At 25.2% G+C, this 20,405-nt stretch overlaps 1 protein-coding gene across 1 annotated transcript; it reads left to right on the forward strand.

Moving 5' to 3' along the window:
- The first annotated feature begins 2,278 nt into the window (after positions 1 to 2,278).
- LOC113847650 lies at positions 2,279 to 10,320 on the forward strand. The gene is made up of 7 exons (XM_027476880.1): positions 2,279 to 2,396; positions 2,802 to 4,473; positions 5,805 to 5,860; positions 5,963 to 6,196; positions 6,316 to 6,607; positions 9,158 to 9,354; positions 10,026 to 10,320. The coding sequence occupies exons 2-7, from the start codon at positions 2,860 to 2,862 to the stop codon at positions 10,177 to 10,179; spliced, it is 2,547 nt and encodes an 848-aa protein (XP_027332681.1). The 5' UTR covers positions 2,279 to 2,396; positions 2,802 to 2,859; the 3' UTR covers positions 10,180 to 10,320.
- The last annotated feature ends 10,085 nt before the right edge of the window (positions 10,321 to 20,405 follow it).

Genomic DNA, 20,405 nt, shown 5'->3' on the forward strand with positions numbered 1-20,405 from the left:
ATAAATTAAAATATTAAATTTTCTTAAAATAGTTTCTAACAGCTTTATAGCGAAAATATATTCATTTGAATAATGAAACTAGATGTCATAGATTGAAAAGATATGAAACAAATTATGAGGTTTCTTTGATAATTTTAAAATAATTATCTGTATGAAAAATGTTATTTGATATTAATAAGAAAATGTCACATTAATAATAAGGATGAAATTATAAATAAATTTTTACCTATGATAACTAAATTATAAAAAAGCATCGTGTATAAATATTGAAAAAGAATTTAAATCTTAGATAATTATTCATCAAGCAAGAAAAAAAAACTAATGTTGATATAATACAATATAATGACAAATAAAATTGAAAATAAATTTCATATTAATATACTAATTCTCTATGTATAAGAATTAAATTACAAAAATAAATTTTCTACAGGTCTAAAAGTTCATTTAAATTTTATTTTAATCATTTTGAGAAATTTAAAAAATCTATCATATATTTTATGCACATTTTTTAATTTTAGTAATTTTAAAAATAAAAATTAAATGAAAAAACTATAAAAATATGTTTAAAATTATAAAAGAAATTTATATGAATAATTTAGACAAAATTTTAAATATAAATAAAATTCTTTGAAATTTATAGAAGGAATATGCACGATTATTAAAAATAATAAATTTTTATTTTTATTTTTTAAAAGTTAAGATTAAGGGATTAAATTATGCTTAAAGTAATTTAATCATAAATTTATAAACGAATAATTTGAGGTGTAGTTGTCAACCAATTTTGTTTTCACAAATGATATATTTTTAAGATTATATGCTTATAAAAGCTTAATTTATTTAAAATTTAAGATGTTTAATTATAAATATAATATTACATAATTTAATAATAGTTTAATTAATAGAATTTGATGTTCATAATAAAAAAAAATATATTAATTCAATTTATTAAGCAAAGTAAATAATTAAGACTATTATATATATATATATATTAATTCAATTTAATTATAAAATTTACTAAATTAGTTTTAAAAACTGTGAAATTATTTAAATTAATTTTTATATAATAAATATTATATTGTTCCAAAAATATTTCTACCGTTTTAGTAGATCTATAGTTTACCACTTTTTAATCTGACATCTGGTTTTCTAAAATGTATACAATATAAAATATAATCTATATATTAGATTCTATCTTGATTTGATTTATTCTCAAACCAAAGTGTAATTGTGTTTTTCATTGATAAAATAATTTCCAACTTCTTTAAAACGCAAGCACTAATTTAATTTAGAAAATTTAATTCTTATAATTGACCTAATTTAATTAGTGTTATGTCTTTAATTAATTTATTGGACTAATTAATAAAAAATAAAAAATTATTATTTTTAAATTAAATTTAATTCTACTTTTTGTTGTCATACTTTAATTTATATTTTATTTTTATTTTTTATTATTTAATTTGATTTTTGTAATTGTTAAAATTGATTTTCGTATTTTATATTTTATCTAATAATTAATAAAAATATAATGAAGGTAAATTGATCTTTCTAACTTAGCAAAGAAAAACAATTGTTTTAAATAAAATCGATGCGCATAATTAACAATATGAAGCCAATGTTTCAATTTATTATTTTTTTCATTTTCAAAGTATACAAATTAATGTTATATCTTCCTTTTAGTATTTTTTTTATTAATTATTATATGCAAGATGTAGTTATTGAATTAATTTTATTTATTCAAAAATTATGAAGTTCAAATGCATAAATTAAAATTTAAAAAGCACAAATAGCAAATAACTTAAAGTAAAAAGATTAAGGTTTTGTTTGGATAAATTTCTAGAGAAGTTAGAGAAATTTTTGCATAAAAAATTAATATAAAAAATGAATAAAATTTCTCTATAAGATAGAAATAATTTATATTTTTCTATTGTTTGAAAAGTTCTAATAAATTCTTTATTTTAACTTCTTTAAACTTTGAAGAGATAAATTATTTTAAAATTATAAAAAATTATTTATATTTATACTAATTTTTTCTTTTATAAAAATTTATCTAAAAGTTCATCTGAATGGGGCATAAAAAAGAAATTGAAATTTAATATTTTATTACAAGAAAACATTATTCTAAAAGAAACTAACAAGCATAAAAAGTATTCATGTATAAGTTTAACAAAGCAAAATAAGTCTATTAAAAGATAGTCTGAAGCCTAAATAAAATGTTAGATGAAATTGTATTTGGTGCAAATTTGAGTTTTACCCCAAAAGCTTTCTCTTCTCTCCCGTATCTCTTGTTTGTTTGAATCATCATCTCCTCTCTTTCTAACTTTCGACGTTCTACTCAAACCTCCAACCTAAACCTAACCCTCATTCGTCTAATTTCTGTGTTAACCCTCATTGGATCTGTAAGTTCACCTTTTTTTTTCTTTTATTTTGTTTTCTCATACAATTGAAATATGCATTTTATAGGATATGAATATACTCAATTTTGATTTCCACAGTATCATGATTTTCTTTTCCTTGTATAATAAAATACATAGGCAACTTTAAACAAAGGGGATAAAGAGTTTAGAATTTAAAGCCAATTTTTGGAAGCCCAAATGTTGTCGTGATAATTAATTGATTTTATTTTTCATATTCTTGTAATAACTTTCACGGTTCACTTACTAATACTTAAAACTTCAATGGTTGTTAATTTCATGTAACATTAGTGCTAGAAAATCTGTAAGCCCAAATGCTCTCATCATTGATGTTAATTAATTAGGAGAGATAACAATGTCATTAATTTATTGGTTGAATTTTTTTTGCAGTACCTAGATTATAGTAAGTGAAAAAATGTGGATGCACGAGCTATAGGCTGCATTTGCCATGGAAGAGGACAAGTTGGTGGGGACCAATGAGGCAAATCCCCGAGCGATTGTGAAGTTAGAAAAATATGCTTTTGTTATTCAAAATGAAAATAGGAAAAATGAATTGAAGGGCATAGAAACTCAAAATAATGGTAATGATTGCCCCGAGTTTGAAAATGAACAGTATGATATATCAGACAAGGTAAGTGATCAAGTTGCTGAAAAGTTGGAAGGAGATACTTTTAGTAGTCAAAATAACGATAAGGAATTGAAAAAGGCAAAAAATCAAAATTTTGGTCATGATTTCCAAGAGCTTGACAGCAAGCAAGATGATATATTAGACAAGATAAACAAGGTTATAGACATAAAGCTGAGTATTCATGAGGAAATAAAAAATAATGTGATGGAAGAATCTGAGTTGGCTCAGAGGGTAGCTAGTAGTTATGATTTACAAAATGGATGTCAACAAGAAAACTTAGAAGAAAATGTTAAAGTTCAAGGTGACTTGTTTCAAAAGGTGCAGGAGAGTGATTACATAAAATCTGAAAATCAAATTAATATTATTGGACAAGAGTATGTAGATGTTATGGTAGAGAACAATGGAAATTTTGAGCCTAAAAGTTCAGAAGTAAATCTAGATAATAATTTTGGACACAATGACTTGGCTAAAGAGAAGGATGACAGCGGAAGCATGGAATCAACACAAATAGATCAGAAGAGAAACAACATTTCAAACGAGGACAATAATTTGCAGCTTGTATTTGATGAAATTGAGGTTCCTGGGGTTGAAGTTAGCAGTCACAAATCTACCCATACTTTGGATGCAAATCTAGAGACTTCCTCTGTTGTTGAGAAGACAATATCTCTAAAAAACTTTGTTAGGGACAAAAGTATAGTAGTAATTTCCACTATGTTGCGTCGTCTTTCTAGAAAAAGAGATGAAAATGTTGTGGGTAATTTTGATGAAGTGGGTCAAGATGTTTCAAATTCATCAAGAGATAATGAAACTAAAGAGGCTTCTGAGAAGGTAATGGAGAAAATAACTTGGAACCCTTTGAATAATATTAAAACGTCACCTAATGTTGACGCAGAAAATAAAATTGAGCAAAAAGTGGAATCCATAACTGAGGGTCCACCAATGCCCATACCCATGAAAGGAAGGATTATTGTGTACACAAGACTAGGGTGTCAAGAATATAAAGAAGTTAGAAAATTTTTGTATATGAGAAGACTTAGATATGTTGAAATCAACATTGATGTGTACCCCAGTAGAAAGATAGAGCTAGAGAAGAATTCTAGATCTACTTCTGTTCCTAAGATATATTTTAATGAAATACTTATCGGAGGCTTGAGAGAACTAAAGAGTTCAAATGAGTCTGGCAAGCTTGAGGAGAAGATTGAGTACATTATTAATGAAGCATCGCCATTTGAAGGTCCATTGCCACCACTTTCTGGAGAGGATGATATGTCCAGTTGTGGAGCACTTGATGAAATGGCTATAATTGTTCGCAAAATGAAAGAATACATTGTTGTGAAGGATCGATTCTACAAAATGCGAAGGTTTGCTCGTTGCTTTCTTGGCTTTGAAGCTGTGGACTTCTTGTCCGAAGATCAATATTTGGAAAGAAGAGAGGTAAGTTTGATCTGAAGTTCCAAGCATGTTCTAGTGTGTTTGTTATTTAACAACCTATGTCTATACTTTTAGGTGTAATCATATATTTCATAGATAGAATGATAGTCCAAAATAAGAATAATTATAAAATTACACTTTAGAAAGATGTTTCTTTTATGTGATGTCTCATAATTTAAAGCTTCATTATATTACGTTAAACGTAATGAAAATTTTAGAATAAGAATTTAATTATTTTTTATTACTTTTTAATGAAAAAAAGCTACAAAAACCTTTTAACTTAATTCATTAGTTCAACTTGTTCGATCGTTGTGAAACTGTAGCTCTTATTATTATGTCTTTATTAACATACCATTAAGTATTTGGTAACTCTTGACTTTATATAAAATATTATTTATTATCTAATCATTGCTTTCAGTTTGGGTTGATTTTCTATCTCTTCATCATTTTTTCCCATTCATTTACCTATTATGGCTTTTGTTATTTTTCTGAACATAAGATAAAGGTGTATCTACCTAAATCTGGGTTTTCTTTCTATCTAAAAGTTGTAAAATATTTGATAGTGTAGCATTACTTGATTGGATTTTTATTGTCTTTGCTTTCTTTGTAGAAACTACCTTATTGCATGTTTATTTTGTTTTAATAAATAGTTTATTCTTTGTAGTTATTTTGTCTTTTAAATTGTAGTGATAGCTTTTAATATCAAATTCAACTTCTATATCTTTTTGGCATTTATTCCAACCATATTTGTAGTTTGAGTTCCCTGACAACTCATCTTTATTTCAAAATGAAGATAAGTCATTTAAAACTTTATTTTCTTGAACTTTGTTCATATTTTATGGTGAAATACTTTAACTTGTGATCATTCATTGCTATGACTAGAAGAGAAAATCATTTTTTAAAGTATATCAAGGTGATACTACTTTGTTATGAAAATTAATTAATGCACTTAATCTCTGTATACACATATTCAGTGTATGTCAATATAGAGTTGTATGTATGTGTTTATTTATATTTATTTTTTTATAAAAATTAAACAAACATTTGTGTAGTTAATGTATTCACAATTCTAATACATTATCTTCTAATTTAGAGTTAGAGTTGCAAATGCATTATAATTTAGGTCAATCCTATTAACGGATTCACTTTTTAATATTTGTGTCATGTATCTTGTTAAAAAAAAACTTTTTTGGCAAACCTATTTATTCTTTAAAATTTGATCTTCCAACATTTATAATCACATGGACACATCATTTCTTATTTATCCTAATCATTCAATATAATTTATAGCTTTATAATGTCTTTCTATCTTGCTATTTTTTTTTATGGTATAGGCTATTGAGTTTGCACGAAAGCTTGCTAGCAAACTTTTCTTTCAACATGTTCTTAAGTGAGTTCAACTACTTTAATAGGTGCTTTCACTTTGTGTTTAATTTTTCTATTTAATTTTATAAGATTGTGACCTATTTTCAATGGTATTATTTTACTTTAGTGAAAATCTATTTGAGGATGGAAATCACCTATATCGATTTTTGGATGATGATCCAATTGTTGCAACTGAGTGTCATAATATTCCAAGGGGGATAACTACTATAAAACCTAAGTCTATGGTAGAAGTTGCATCTAGGCTAAGGCTTTTGTCCTATGCAATGTTTGAAGCGTATGCCTCTGAAGATGGATGTCATGTTGATTATAGAAGCATGCATGGAAGTGAGGAGTTTGCCAGGTTTTTTTGTCATTATTTTTTTCCTTACTTTTAAAGTAAAAAAATTAAGAATGTAACAATGAATTTCATTTATTTATTCATAAAATTTTCAACTATTTTTCATGCAACTATTGTTTTAGGTATCTAAGAACAGTAGAAGAGCTTCAAAGAGGGGAAATATGGAATTTGTCAAGAGAAGAGAAACTTTCTTTCTTTATTAATTTGTATAATATGATGACCATCCACGCAATTTTAGTATGGGGTCATCCAACTGGAGCATTAGAAAGAAGAAAATTGTATGGAGACTTCAAATATGTTATTGGTGGATCCACCTACTCACTTTTGGCTATCCAGAATGGCATTTTGAGAGGAAATCAACGACCACCATATACCTTTATGAAATTGTTTGGTGTAAATGATAAACGTTTAAAGGTATGATATTCATGCATGTTTGTTATTCAATCAACATTAAAAAAAAAGTATTTAATTTACAATCAAGATATGCTTCCACCTGAGCCATCAAATTTGCTTCATATTGACACAAGACCTTTGTGTAAGCCATAAAATTAGTGTTTATACAGAAAACATAATAAAATGTTTAAAACATTCATGGAAATTAATTGTCATTGATTTTATGTAAAACCACAAAAATGTCATTAAAAATTTTAAGTAGAAAACAAATCTCTAATAAGTTTACAAGTGACATTTTGATAGGCAAGTAATTACAAATCTAAATATGAAAGGCTCTTCAAAGTTTATGTCTTTGATGTTTTTAGATGTGGATGTTTTATTTTATTCTAACAATTTCTTTGGTAACAAAGATATTTTTCTAATTGATACATGATTGGATTTACTAACTTAATCATGTAGAAGTTCTATTTTATTTTGAGAAGTTCTTTTTCCTTACATTATATTATTATGTAAATATTATGTGGTTATTTTAACAAAGATTACACTTAAGATTATATGTGGCATGGAATACTAAGCTAGTTTGAATTACACCATAATAACTCTAGTAGAAATTGACACTTCCATTGAATTTCAAAGGAGAAAAAAAATAAAATTAGAAAGACAGATATAGGATGAAGTTTCTTAAGCAATGGTTGTATACTACTTAAGTGACAAATAGTATGTGTGTGTATGTTTAAAAACACTTTTTATTCTTATATTTAAAAAGATTTATAGATTCATTCCTACACGAAAAAAAAAACATTTTCATTTTGGTCTTTCTTGTGAAGGGGCATTATAACAATTAATAAAAGTCCTAATTGTCCAATGGAATTTGAATGAAACACCATGGTCCCTATTCTCTTGAGATGCCATCATCAACACTTGTCATTAGACCACTATCTATGCATGTATATTGATAGGAGTTTAGTTTAAGTTCCTACCAATTGAACAACAAAAGTTGATTACAAAGAGAGAAGAAATAGATTTGAGAGAAAATTCTTTTCATAATTTTTCATAACCGAAAAGACTACATAAAAGCATACAAAGGATAAATAGGCCAAAGCAGTTAGGCTTTACAATCTAAAAATAAAGGATACAAATTATAACATTAAATATCCTAACTGACAAAAATGAAATTTATTTAGGAATGTAATCCTTCATCCATGTTGGCTTAGTGTAGCTCGTTTGGGCCTATCAATACTTTGGCCTTTAAAAACAACCTTGTCCCCAATGTTAAAAATTGAAGTGTTAGTGGAACTAAAGAGTGGTGGGAAACATCAACTGAGGTCCATGAGGTTTATAAAGCACGTGAAGGGTCTTGGGAAGAGGGATCAGTGCCTTAGGACTCATAAAGAAAAAGGGAGTCATAAGGTTTGTGCGTGGGATATGTTGGGGAACGTGAGAAATAAAGGGAATGAGGTGAGCAAAGTTCACCGGAGGAGCTTCATCCTTAAGTAAAAACATCACAGGCAAGGGAGTGAAATACTCTAGAGGGTCACTATGATAAAGTCATAACAGTGAGACGTGGAAGATACTATGAATTTGAGACAATGAAAGTAACTCCAAATTATAGACAATTGTGTCCATACGACAACAAATATAGAATGACCCATAGAAACATTTAGCAAGCTTTGGCGAGGGACGACGAGCCACAGACTATTAGAGGCACAAGAAAACTTAGTCGTTAGGTTGAACAGTAAGATTTGTTCAATGTTTATTCGTCTAAGTACTCAAGTGTTGATTGGCTTGGGTGAGATTGTGCTTTAATTTGAGTAAAAGCTTCTAACTTTGTTGTAGGGAGGATTCCAAAGAAACCAGATTGGTGCTACCCAGAATGAAATTGGGAATGGCAGGGGAGGATGGCCATACAAGGCATGGTAGGGAAAACATGCCAATGGAGGAATGAATCATGGTATAAAATGTAAAAAAAAGGATTTGAAGGGTATCTAATATAAGGCTGAAGGAAGGAGGGAGATGAAGTTCAACATCACAGAGAGCACGTGGTAAAAAAAATAGGCATTGGGTAGTAGGCCAAATTATACAAATCATGACTAATAAGTTGGAATTTCATTTGACACATAGAACTATGATTGACGATGTCATAACATCTCTTTGTGCACAGACCAAAACATAAGCAATTTTCTATATAGGAATAAATCTATAAACTCTTTGCATATAAGGGACAAATGAAAAATTGATGTCATTTTTAGGGTCCAAAAATATATTCGAATCATGTATTTGTCTCAATAGACTAAGCCAGGATTGTTTCCTAAACAAAGTAATTGGGAGCTACTTGAACAAATTTTTTTATAAAATTAACAACATTGCTCGTGTATTTTATGAACTTATTTAACGCATGTAACAACGTTAAGTCAGTATATCACCAATTTTAGTTAGATCATTTATTTATAGGTCTACCAAAGAGATATGCCAAGCTTTATCTTTTGGTGTTTACCTAAATGCTTTCGTCGTGAAATTGCCTTGTTAGCAAGTTATTGAGTCAATACTTACTTTTCACTCCATTTTTGTTAGGTGGCCCTCCCTTTTCCTGAGCCTCTTATTCATTTTGCTTTAGTATACGGTTCTAGATCTGGACCAGCACTTCGGTGCTATTCACCTGGGGACATTGACAAAGAATTAGTGGATGCAGCCCGTGATTTCTTAAGAAATGGAGGCCTTTTAATAGATTTTACTGCAAAGGTTGCATATGCCAGTAAGATCCTTAAATGGTAGGTTCTTCAAGGGACTTTAAGTATGATTCATGTGTTTTGGTAAATTTAGAGTAAGAAATTGTTGAATATTTCATGTTCATAAGCACATTGTCTCACACTGAGAAGGTAAACTTTCTCAAATTTTTGAGTTAGCTAAATGGTTTGAAGTAGTTAAGATTTTACATTTTAGACTAGTGAGCAATGTCCTTTAAGTAAAATTAATCTACAACTATAAAGTATCATTTATATATGTGAATACATAAAATATTTGATGAGAAATTGTTTTTAAATTTAGCCTAATATATGTAAAACTTGAATATATGATCATGGATTCATTATTGTGATTATGTATGATCATTTAGTGAAGGAAAAATTACACTTTATACCGCTTCAAGTTTAATGAAAATTCACCTGATGTCTATTTTTATTCTATTCAAATCTCTCTTAATTTATATAATAATATCACATTTTAAACCTTTTTCAATTAAGCGAGCTTCCCTTGATTTCTTATGCAGTTTATGAATTAAGAGATGCCAATATTAATGTCAAAAAGACAAAAATATTGGATGAAATTTTGTTAGAGGTCTAGATATAATTTTCTCTCAAATAAAATAGTCAATAATTAAGACATGAGTAGATGAAAATCAATTATGTTGAAGATTCTGACATTTCTCCTTATTGATACATAGGTTTAGTGTAGATTTTGGCAAGAATGAGATAGAGGTTTTGAAGCATGTGTCAAACTACTTACATCCAGCTGACTCAGAATTATTATTGGACCTTCTTGCAACTTCTGAGTTGAAGGTGATATATCAAACTTATGATTGGGGTTTGAATTGCTAATGTGGCCTATTAAATTTTGGTCAATATAACGCTTGTATTCCTACTAACTAGTTTTTATTACACAAAGTAGCGCTAACATAACCATTCCATATGTTAGCTTGTGTAATCATTTTGTACTATAATCTATTTTTTAACTGTAAAGGTAGCGAGAAGACAAAGATAGAAAAAGGACAAAAACTAAGAGATATAAAAAGTGATGTAATAGGAAAAAAACAAATAAAAATATTGATTTGTAAGGTACACAATGTAGGCTAATAGGTAGTTTTTTTTTTTTTTTTGCCTTAACATGCTCTCTCTTCTTTCTATCTATTTTCTTTCTATCTATTGTCTACCATAACTTCTAGGTGCTATTTATTATGGAATGCAACATATAATGAACTACCGAATATATTCTACAATCCACATTTAAGCAGGACAACGAGCAATGCTAACTCTTGGACTAGTTAGTGTATAAATATTTCGATATTTTCAAGTGTTTGGTGGTATTAACCTTGCTTAATTCAAACAGATCTCCCCAATGTATGCACTTAAAAGTGAGCATTTTTATGATTAGCGCATTACCATAATAGAATATTCATTAACGTGTAACTGAATTGGTGTCATGTAGGAGAAATATTAGTAAATATATCGTATAAATATTATATAAATTGATTCAAAAGGGGCAGTAACTCATATTTTGTATTTAAATAACAAACACTATTTGATGACTATTTTAATAGTAAGCAATTTAAAAAATTTGAAAATACATATTTAATAGGTAACATTATATCACTCGGTTTTCTTGAATAAATGGACAAATAGTGTTAATAAGAAAATGACCTTAAATGTATTATTATGATATAATCAAAACATGTTATTAATATCTTTTTATGTGAATTGTTAACCTATGTCTAATATGAAGATTTACCAATAAAATTAAAATATTAAATTATTTTAATTAAAAATTTTTATGTACCTATTTACATGTATGTCTATCTATTATTAAATTGAAATCTTACAAAATCTTTATTTATAATTAATTATATTTTAATTAAGTTATAAGAGAGACAACCTTTGATCTGTTCCTTAAAAGTTATAAGTGACATGTTAGTCCTTAAAATTTTAGACTATCAAATTTATCTAAAAAAAATTACGAGGGATTTGATTGTACTTGTAATTTTTAGCTCTTAAAAGTTATATTCTTAAAAAATTAGGAAATTATTTTTCTAGGACTTAGGAAAGTAAATGGAGAAAAAAAATAGAGCAATAAATAAAAGTACATCAATGATAAAAAATAAAAAAAAGTTAAAAAAAGAAAACGTCAAACTGAAAAGAGGCATTATTTTTAAAACAATTTTCAGATACTACATTTACCAAACTGTTTTAAAAATAGGAAATAAAGAAGCCCTAAATTGTCATCAAATTAATTATCTAGAGATTTATCACAAAATTATTCATTCAAAAATTCATTTTTTTTACAAAATTAGTCCATGAAATATCAAATATATCACAACATAATTATTTAAAAATTTAATTCTATCATTGAGTTAGTCATTTAAATATTTCTTTTTATCGTCACTTTAGTCTTTTTAAAATATATATTAATCTGGTGACAAAATATTAGAGAACTAATATAGTAACGGTTTAATTTGTGAGATTGAATTGGTGACTCAAATTTGTGAAGGACTAACGTGATGAAACTTGTAATTTTAGAAAAAAATCAATTATTATTTATTCTTGCAAAACTTTTATACTGGAATTTTTTTTAAGTAATATACATAAATAATAAATTAGGATAAAATTTACTCCAATATTTAGATATTAATATTTTTGTGTAACTTTTTGTCCTTATATGATATACATATTTATCTATACTATTTAAATATTATAAGATTTGAAGTGAAAATTTCATCAATATCATATTTTATTAACTAAGTTGTTTGACCTTGAAAGAAAATTACTTACGGTAAAATTTTTATCAAAAGAAAAAAAAATCAATAACGTTTTCTTATTTTATTATTATTTTATTAAAAAAAAAAGTACTTACCGTGCTTAAGAAAAAATCTCTATCAACGTAACATCTGATTATATAACATTCCTAAATGTAGTTAAGACTTAAATTATAATTAAACTTTATAAAAGTAAATCACAATGAATTATGAAAAAATAATAAAAATAAAAAATCTCATGAAATGGAGGCTTACATGAGATATGACCTTAGTTTTGAACCACAAAATGTATATAAATATAAATTGAGGAAGAAGTTAAATCTAGGATAAAAAAACATAGAATATACTCATTTATTGTAACCTTTGATAAGTATTTTATTAGAAAAAGAAAACTAACTAAACTTCTGCATAAATTATTCTAAATAAAGTTAAATAATTTAAAAAATAAAATAAATATAATTTAAGGAAAATCCATATCTAATTTTAAGAAATTAGTCAAAATAAAGTGTGACAGGTTACTAATTTTCTTACACTCTCTTTGAGTATTAATCTTTATATTCTTTTGTTAGTACAAACTTTTATTTTATGTTAAACTTAAATATTTATGTAATTTAATAATTTTTTATAAGATGTAAGATTGACTAAACTAACAATTTATTTAAATTTTTTTATCAAATAGATCAATTTTACAAAATTTTATATTAAAATAAAGTTAATAGTTATTTTATCATATAACTTTAATTTAATAAATATTATACTTTTAAAATGAGTTAGGATACATTGAAATTAGTTGTTAAACATGGATAATTACACTACTCAATAACTTTCTATGGAATGGAAGATTGACCAATCTAATGGTTAAATCATTTTATATTATCTTTATGATCATGTAAATTATATTTAATATAATTTTAAAATTTGTAGTATACTATCTAAAATTTAATATTTAAATATATATTAAAGAAATATTTTTAACATTATTAAGTTAAAAGGAGACAACTAATGATAAGACTATCAAAGAATATTTTTAACATTATTAGCTCAAAGATGATAACTTATGATAATTAAAATATGAGATTTTTAAATATTATAATTGTTTTAACCATTTTCTTAGTTTAGATCAAAGAGATATATAAGAAAAAGAAAAGAAAAAACATGATTATATATATTAGTTTCATAGTCATCGCTTGGTTCTATAATAACATCTTTGTAGGAGGATTATCTACAATTATTTTTATAGATCTTATTATTGTGGACTCTTTTTTTATAGGGTCAAAGTCTTTACCATAGACACTGGTTGTTATGTTCTTTTGAACAAGACATCGACTAATTAAATTTATTATCTTTCACCAACAGTATTTACTATTACAACTTTATTCAAAAAAAATAAAAAAACTATTATATTTTTAATGAATAATTTTCACTTTAAAATTAAATTAACCAAATTAAAATTATTGTATATTTTTTTAGATTTTATTATTGTGGACTCTTTTTTTATAGGGTCAAAGTCTTTACCATAGACACTGGTTGTTATGTTCTTTTGAACAAGACATCGACTAATTAAATTTATTATCTTTCACCAACAGTACTTACTATTACAACTTTATTCAAAAGAAATAAAAAAACTATTATATTTTTAGTGAATAATTTTCACTTTAAAATTAAATTAACCAAATTAAAATTATTGTATATTTTTTTAGATTTATGAATTTAGTCATCAAATAATCCTAATAGATATATTTGTGTGTGTATACTTGATATTATATTAAAATTTAAAAAAATATGTACATATAATATTATAAAATATTAATAATAGTATGATGTATATGTAAGAAGAAAATGATAAAAGTTATCATATTTTAATAATTTCTAATTCATCACCTATCTCAAAATAAAAAATTTAATTATTAGAATTTAATAAAATAACTTAACAAAACAAATTATAATATTTTATTGTTAAATAAAAATTAAAAATAATAAAATGAAACTAAGTCTTATCCAATTTAGTTAAGTAATTTGAAGAGTTCCACCTTACAAGTCAAGCCCACGATAGTGGTACCCTTAACACACCATTAATACAAGTAGATATTAGATCATCCGAGTAAAATAATATCATTAATTATGAAAGTATGACTTACATAAACAATCAGTGATAGATTCATTCAATTTTCTTCCTTTTTAATTGGTAAAATTAATTAACATCGCTCTCTATAATTCAATCAATTGATATATTATTAATCTCTAATATTATATTATTAATTATTTTCATAAACCTTATTTTCATAATTGGTAATTTTTCATTTCATGATATTTTAACATAAAATAAATGTTAATAGTAATAACACCCAAATTAATATCACTAATATCACATATACTAAGCATAATAAGTATTTGTTGCCACTTCTACCTAACAAAAAATTTTAGCAAAAAGTAGATAATATTTTAGTTGAAATTTGAAAAAAGGAGAATGGGTTATGGAGGTGTGAACAAGGGATAAAAATATAGGAAAAAAGCGAGGATAAAAATGAACAAAAAGGTAAATATCTTTGTAGAGTTAAAAGAGGTGAGAATGATTTGTGGTGGTGTTAAAGAAAGATAAAAGAAGGAAGAAAAAAAAAAGAATGAAAAAAAATTGTAGGAGGTCAAAGAGTGAAATAAAAAGTTGAGGCATAGATGATAGGTAAAAAGAAGAGGAAAAAAAGCTAAAGAAAAAAGAAAATATTTTTAATCAAGGTTTAAAGGAGGGGAGAGAAACATGTCATAGATGTATGGATGAGAGCTAAAAAGAGAAAGAAAATAACGAATATAAAAGAGAAAAATTTTGTTTGAGTTTAAAGAAAGAAGAAAATAAGTCATGAAGAGGTAAATGAGTAGTAAGAAGAGGAAGATGAAGGAAAAAAAAATGAAACAATAAAAAAATCACCATAAAGTACTAGATAATAAATTATTTAAAATATTTTTGTAAGTTAAGGGACTAAAATAAGAAAAAGAAAAAAAATTAAAGAACTAAATTAAAACAAAATAAAGAATTAAGAAATTAATCTACTAATTTTTCTATTATTTAAAATACAAGTAAATTATAATAATTAAACAACAACTTATCATAAATTAATATATACATTTTTGTACTAACACAAATAACTATTCAAACCTTATCATTTGTCATCCATATCTCAACCTGATATTGAGTTATTTCTTTGCCTTAAAAGATTATGTGGTATGCATTATTGTTTACTTAAAATGTGTTAACTAAAGTTTAAGTAAAGACCCTTCAACAATGTCGATAAGGTCACTACACCATTTTAAACCTTTTAGAGAAAACTTGTAGAGCAAAAAAAATATAAATGTTAGAACTTTCACTGGAGTTCTGTATATAATTTTTTTCCTAAAGTCCCTTTAACAATTATATACCAATCGCTCTTATAAAATAAAATTTTAAAATATTTAAACAACTTCTAATTTATAATTGCACACAAGAAAGACCTTGTTTAATTCAGAAGTTCCAATATCATTATTCTTTTAATATTTGTTCTTCCATCATCACCTTTAATTTTCTCCATCACCAACGAGGTTGGTCCCTTCTATAACTTTAGGTAATTTTTCAGTTCTCTTTATTTACTGTAAAATTTCTTGTTACTTTGATCTTCTTCTTTTTATTTACTAGGTTATAATGTTATCTTATTCATATGAATAAGAATAGTTAGTTAGTTTACTATACAAACTTGAGTTTCAATATTACAAAGAATTGATTTTTGTCTAAAAAAAAAAATTTAAAAAAATAAATTTAAAATTTAAAATTTAAAATTTACAGTTTCAACTTTGTACAACCACACTTGTTAGAATACTTTGAATTATTATTTAAGATAATGCAAACTTACTGTTTAATGTTTTTTTTATTGAAGTATGTAAATCAAAACTAATATAAAATCATCATCATCTTTTAATTTTACTTTTAGAAAAAAAATGTAATTCTTTAATTAATAAATATATTAACAGTTTTTAAAAATTATAATAAAAATTATTAATAATACTTTTAAATAAAATATTTTACCTTTTAATTCTTTAATTGATATCTTTGAAATACCAACAACTGATATTTAAAAAGTAAGAAAAAATATCTATCTTTATATTTGTAAATTTTAACTTTTAAAAGTAAGCCACCGTATGAATTTAATCTCTTTATAATTTTTTTCATAAAATATTTATTCACTCTCTTCACTTGTATGAATTTAATCTATAAGATAGTATATTTTGTTATCTCTTTCTACACCCACACTAAGTGTAGTAGACAAATTTTTTAACTTTAAACATTAGATTACATGCAATAATTTTTTCTAATATGTGTTAATTTAATCATGTTTATTATTAATAATAAAATGTTTATTTTTTAAAATATTTATAAAGGTCGTTCAATATACTCTTAATTTTTATTTAATATTTTTAATTTAAATTGTGAAAAAACAAAAGCTTCAATAAAAATAGTATTCACATCATTTCTTTATGTTTAATTTTTCATAAACAAATATTTTGATTCATATATTTTTTTTAATGTTATTTTTAAAATACTATGGTGACGTAACAAATTTACAAAGTTGAAAATTATTTATATTTATATATTTTAAGATATAATAAATATCAAGTCATTGTTTATTATTTAAACTAATCAAATAAAATATTATTATACTGTATCTTAGTGTGGTCATCTATTTTAATAAATTTAAACTATCTTCTATGTTTTATTTATAAAATATTAATTTTGAAAATAATTATATAATATGTCTTTAATTTTTAAAATAAATTTATTTAATTTAATAATACAATTGAGTGTAAAAAGGTCACTAATTAAGAAAATTTTCAACGGAAGGTTGTCTTCAGAATCTTCCAAGCATTTTCGAAGAAAAATATAAATCTAGCACACGGACCAGGAGAAGCATGGTAAATTATTTTAGGCTTAAAAATATTATTAATTTTGACAGTGTAGTTAGATTTTTATTTTATTTATTTCAAACTAATAATTTTAATTTATATTTTTATATTGTAACAAATTATTATTTTTAGTCTTTTGACTTAAATCAAATAAAAACTGACATTTAATAATGTTTTAGTTAATTAAATTAATAACAGGAACTAAAATTAAAAATTTATATAAAAATGAGACTAAATAAAAAAATTAGTTAAAACAACTAAAATATTTTTTGAAATGTAAAAATAAAAAATTTATTTATTAGGCATTTTTTTTTTTTAATCTTTTGCATAATAATAGTTCCCACATAAAATGTTGCATGCTTTAGCGTTAAAAGTCTGTGTCTTTAAGATGAGAATGCTTTAATGATTATCTCAATGGGGACATACATGCATACATCGAGAGCTGGAAGGATCAATAACCACCATACAATTACACAAGCTGCCCCAGCTGAAAAGTGTGCATGATTACAAAAATAACTTATGAAATTTTAGCTTACTTTAATTCATTTTTATATAATATATTAAAATAATTTTAAAATTTATTTTAATAAATTTATGATCAAATTTATATTATTAATTCTCGTATAATTTTTTTTATTAAGTTTACGTTGAATTAAACTGTTTATGTAAACGAATTCCAAATATTTTAATGCGCAAGTCTATTCCACTGCTCGTTATATATATACATTTTTAAGAATTATATTTGTTTGTTTCCAAAAAGTTGGATTGGTATAATTCAGTTTCACAAAAGAATGACATTAAAGCTATTATTTTGTATAAACTATAATAGAAGTTAAATTAGAGTCATATCTTATTATTGAATGACTAAATTGATTTTCAGTTTATTGTTGAAGAACTGAATACATTTATTTTATTGAGGGACTAATTTGATTCTAATTTCTTAAAACACTAAACTGATCTCACACTCCATGGGACTAAATTAATATTACTTACATTTTAAGAACCAAATTAATGTTATCCTAACTAGTTATATAAAGATAAAAAAACTTACTTTGATTTGGTTGATATAGTTGAGGTAACATATATACATAGTATCTAGAAAGAAATTTATTTGTCCAAAATTAATTAATTAAGAATCTCTATTTGCATTACACCTAAAAGATGAAGATAAACCTCATAATATTTAAGAGAGAGATCAAAGAATTTTAGGTCCAATTTACTGGTCTAAGAATTAGTGTGATCATTACCCAATTAGATTAGATTACCTTACCTTCTCCTATTAATCTAAGATGAATTTTAATCCACATTTGACACCCCTAATATCAGGGAAACTAAAGCTACCCACCGATTAATAGCAAGACGAGGGATCCTAATTAAGCATGAAGATTTAAAAACATTCATTCTCCTATTTTTTCAGCTCTCGCTTCGTTTATCGTTGAACTGCCTTGTTTGTGTATTATCGCCTCCGTATTATGTCCCAAATTCAGTCACTTGGCACGAAATAATCTCCACCAGCTATTACTCCTGAGTTGGATCGTTGGCATTGTCTATGTTGTTGGGAAAGATAAAAATGAAAATTTCCAAAACTTTATAAGTACAAACAAGTTTAATAGAATAGATGGAGAACATTTTGATCAATGAAAAGCTTGTCCATTGTCAACTTGCGCGACACTCAAGTACAAATATCAATAATTAATGAGATATTAAATGATTTAGGTGATGATCACATGATCTGTATCTATATTTTGCAAAAGCTTACTTAAAATAGGAAATTTAATTGACATGTAATTGTCAAAATTAAGTACTTTGAATTTTGTCATTTTGATTCTTGTATTTCTAAAAATAAAAATCAGTATTGTTTCTAAGTTTAATCAGTGACGTATTTGATTTTTTTTTTTTTATGTTTTTAAAATTAGAAACTAGAGTAAAAAAGAGAAGTAAAATTAATTTAAATGACATTTTATAATAGAATTTTATATCGTCGTAAAAAAATCGATCTAAAAAGTGATGGTGCCATTTTTAAAATTTATCATCAGTTCTAAAACTAATGTAAAAAAAGTGGTGATGACATTTTTTAAAGTTATGTAGCATTTTTACAACAATTTTAGTGGCTTGATGTAGAAAATTGTTTCTCTCTTTTAATTTGTTTTAGTTTTACGAATAGAGCTTCACCACTTTTGCCCAGTAATTCATACCAGCAACCCAAAGTTACTTTTCCTCTTGATTTGTGTTTCATCATTGGTACGTAAATATGTCTTTTCTTTGTATTTTATCTGCATTTCATTATGATTTGACTTCATTGATATGTGATTTGCTTATGAAGCTGATTGACATTATTTTGAACTTCTTGAGACTGCTAATGCTTGTTGTTAAGTGGAATCAAGTCAAAAGGAAAAATCATTTAAATGTGAGGAGTACCACAAATAATATATGACACTAAGGATAATTTTTCGTTTTTACATATGTAAAATCTGAATTTTCTATTTTCTATTATGTTGTTTGGGTTTTTCTTGTTTTTTGTTTGTATTTATTTTATTTTATGTGTAAACCATTTATAATACTTAGTTTTCTATTTGTTTTTATTTTAGTAAACGTGTTACTTATTTTGATTTGTTCAATAGTGATAAACTTGAATTAAACATATGAGATTAAGTTTCTTTAGAAGTTTTTGAATTCCAAGTGACTAGAGTATGTAGAATTATAGATTTCCTACTCTGTAAGCTACCATTTGGGGCTTGAAAATATCAAATACATGAATTAGATACATAAGTAGAGGTGAATACACGTTAGGATACCCATATATCAAAATAGTCCTTAATGAATTTTTTTTAAAAATGAAATAGGGTCATAGAAATGAGAGGAAGATTAGAACTTACAAATAATAATTATATTACAGTTGTTCAATTCTTTTATTTGTGTAGATATGAATGGTAGTTGGATAAATGCTAGATGAGTAAATGATGTGTATGAGAATGAGGTGGAAGAGTTTTTGTAATTTGCTAACAAAAATGTCCCTAATAATAATAGACAATTTTATTGTCCTTGTGTGAAGTGTTTGAATTTAAGATAGTTGAGTACTAAGGGAATAAGAAAGCTTGTGTTTTGCGATGGATTTTTCAAGAATTATATGATATGGAAATAGCATGGCGATTTAGTATAGATGCTCAACATTTTCCAAACAACTAAGGTTAATGTAGAGATCACTAATCGACTAGAAGATTTGATTTGTGATAGTAGGTAAGAATCTTTTGAGAGAGGACATGTTTTTGATAATTTATACGAGGATGTAAACAAAACCTTTGTGTATAGAGTGTACTAATTTCACACAGTTGTTAGCAATGTTGATATTCATTAACTTGAAAGTGAAAAATA

The sequence above is a fragment of the Abrus precatorius genome, unplaced genomic scaffold, assembly GCF_003935025.1.
Source record: "Abrus precatorius isolate BTA unplaced genomic scaffold, Abrus_2018 Scaffold8, whole genome shotgun sequence".
NCBI classification, from domain to species: Eukaryota; Viridiplantae; Streptophyta; class Magnoliopsida; order Fabales; family Fabaceae; genus Abrus; species Abrus precatorius.

What these genes read in the sequence shown, in the direction of transcription:
- LOC113847650 (XM_027476880.1), top strand. Translation starts at nt 2,860, where the DNA reads ATGGAAGAGGACAAGTTGGTGGGGACCAATGAGGCAAATCCCCGAGCG. An exon ending in TTCTTTCAACATGTTCTTAA is followed by an intron (nt 5,861 to 5,962) that starts GTGAGTTCAACT and finishes ATTTTACTTTAG; the next exon opens with TGAAAATCTATTTGAGGATG. An exon ending in GGAAGTGAGGAGTTTGCCAG is followed by an intron (nt 6,197 to 6,315) that starts GTTTTTTTGTCA and finishes CTATTGTTTTAG; the next exon opens with GTATCTAAGAACAGTAGAAG.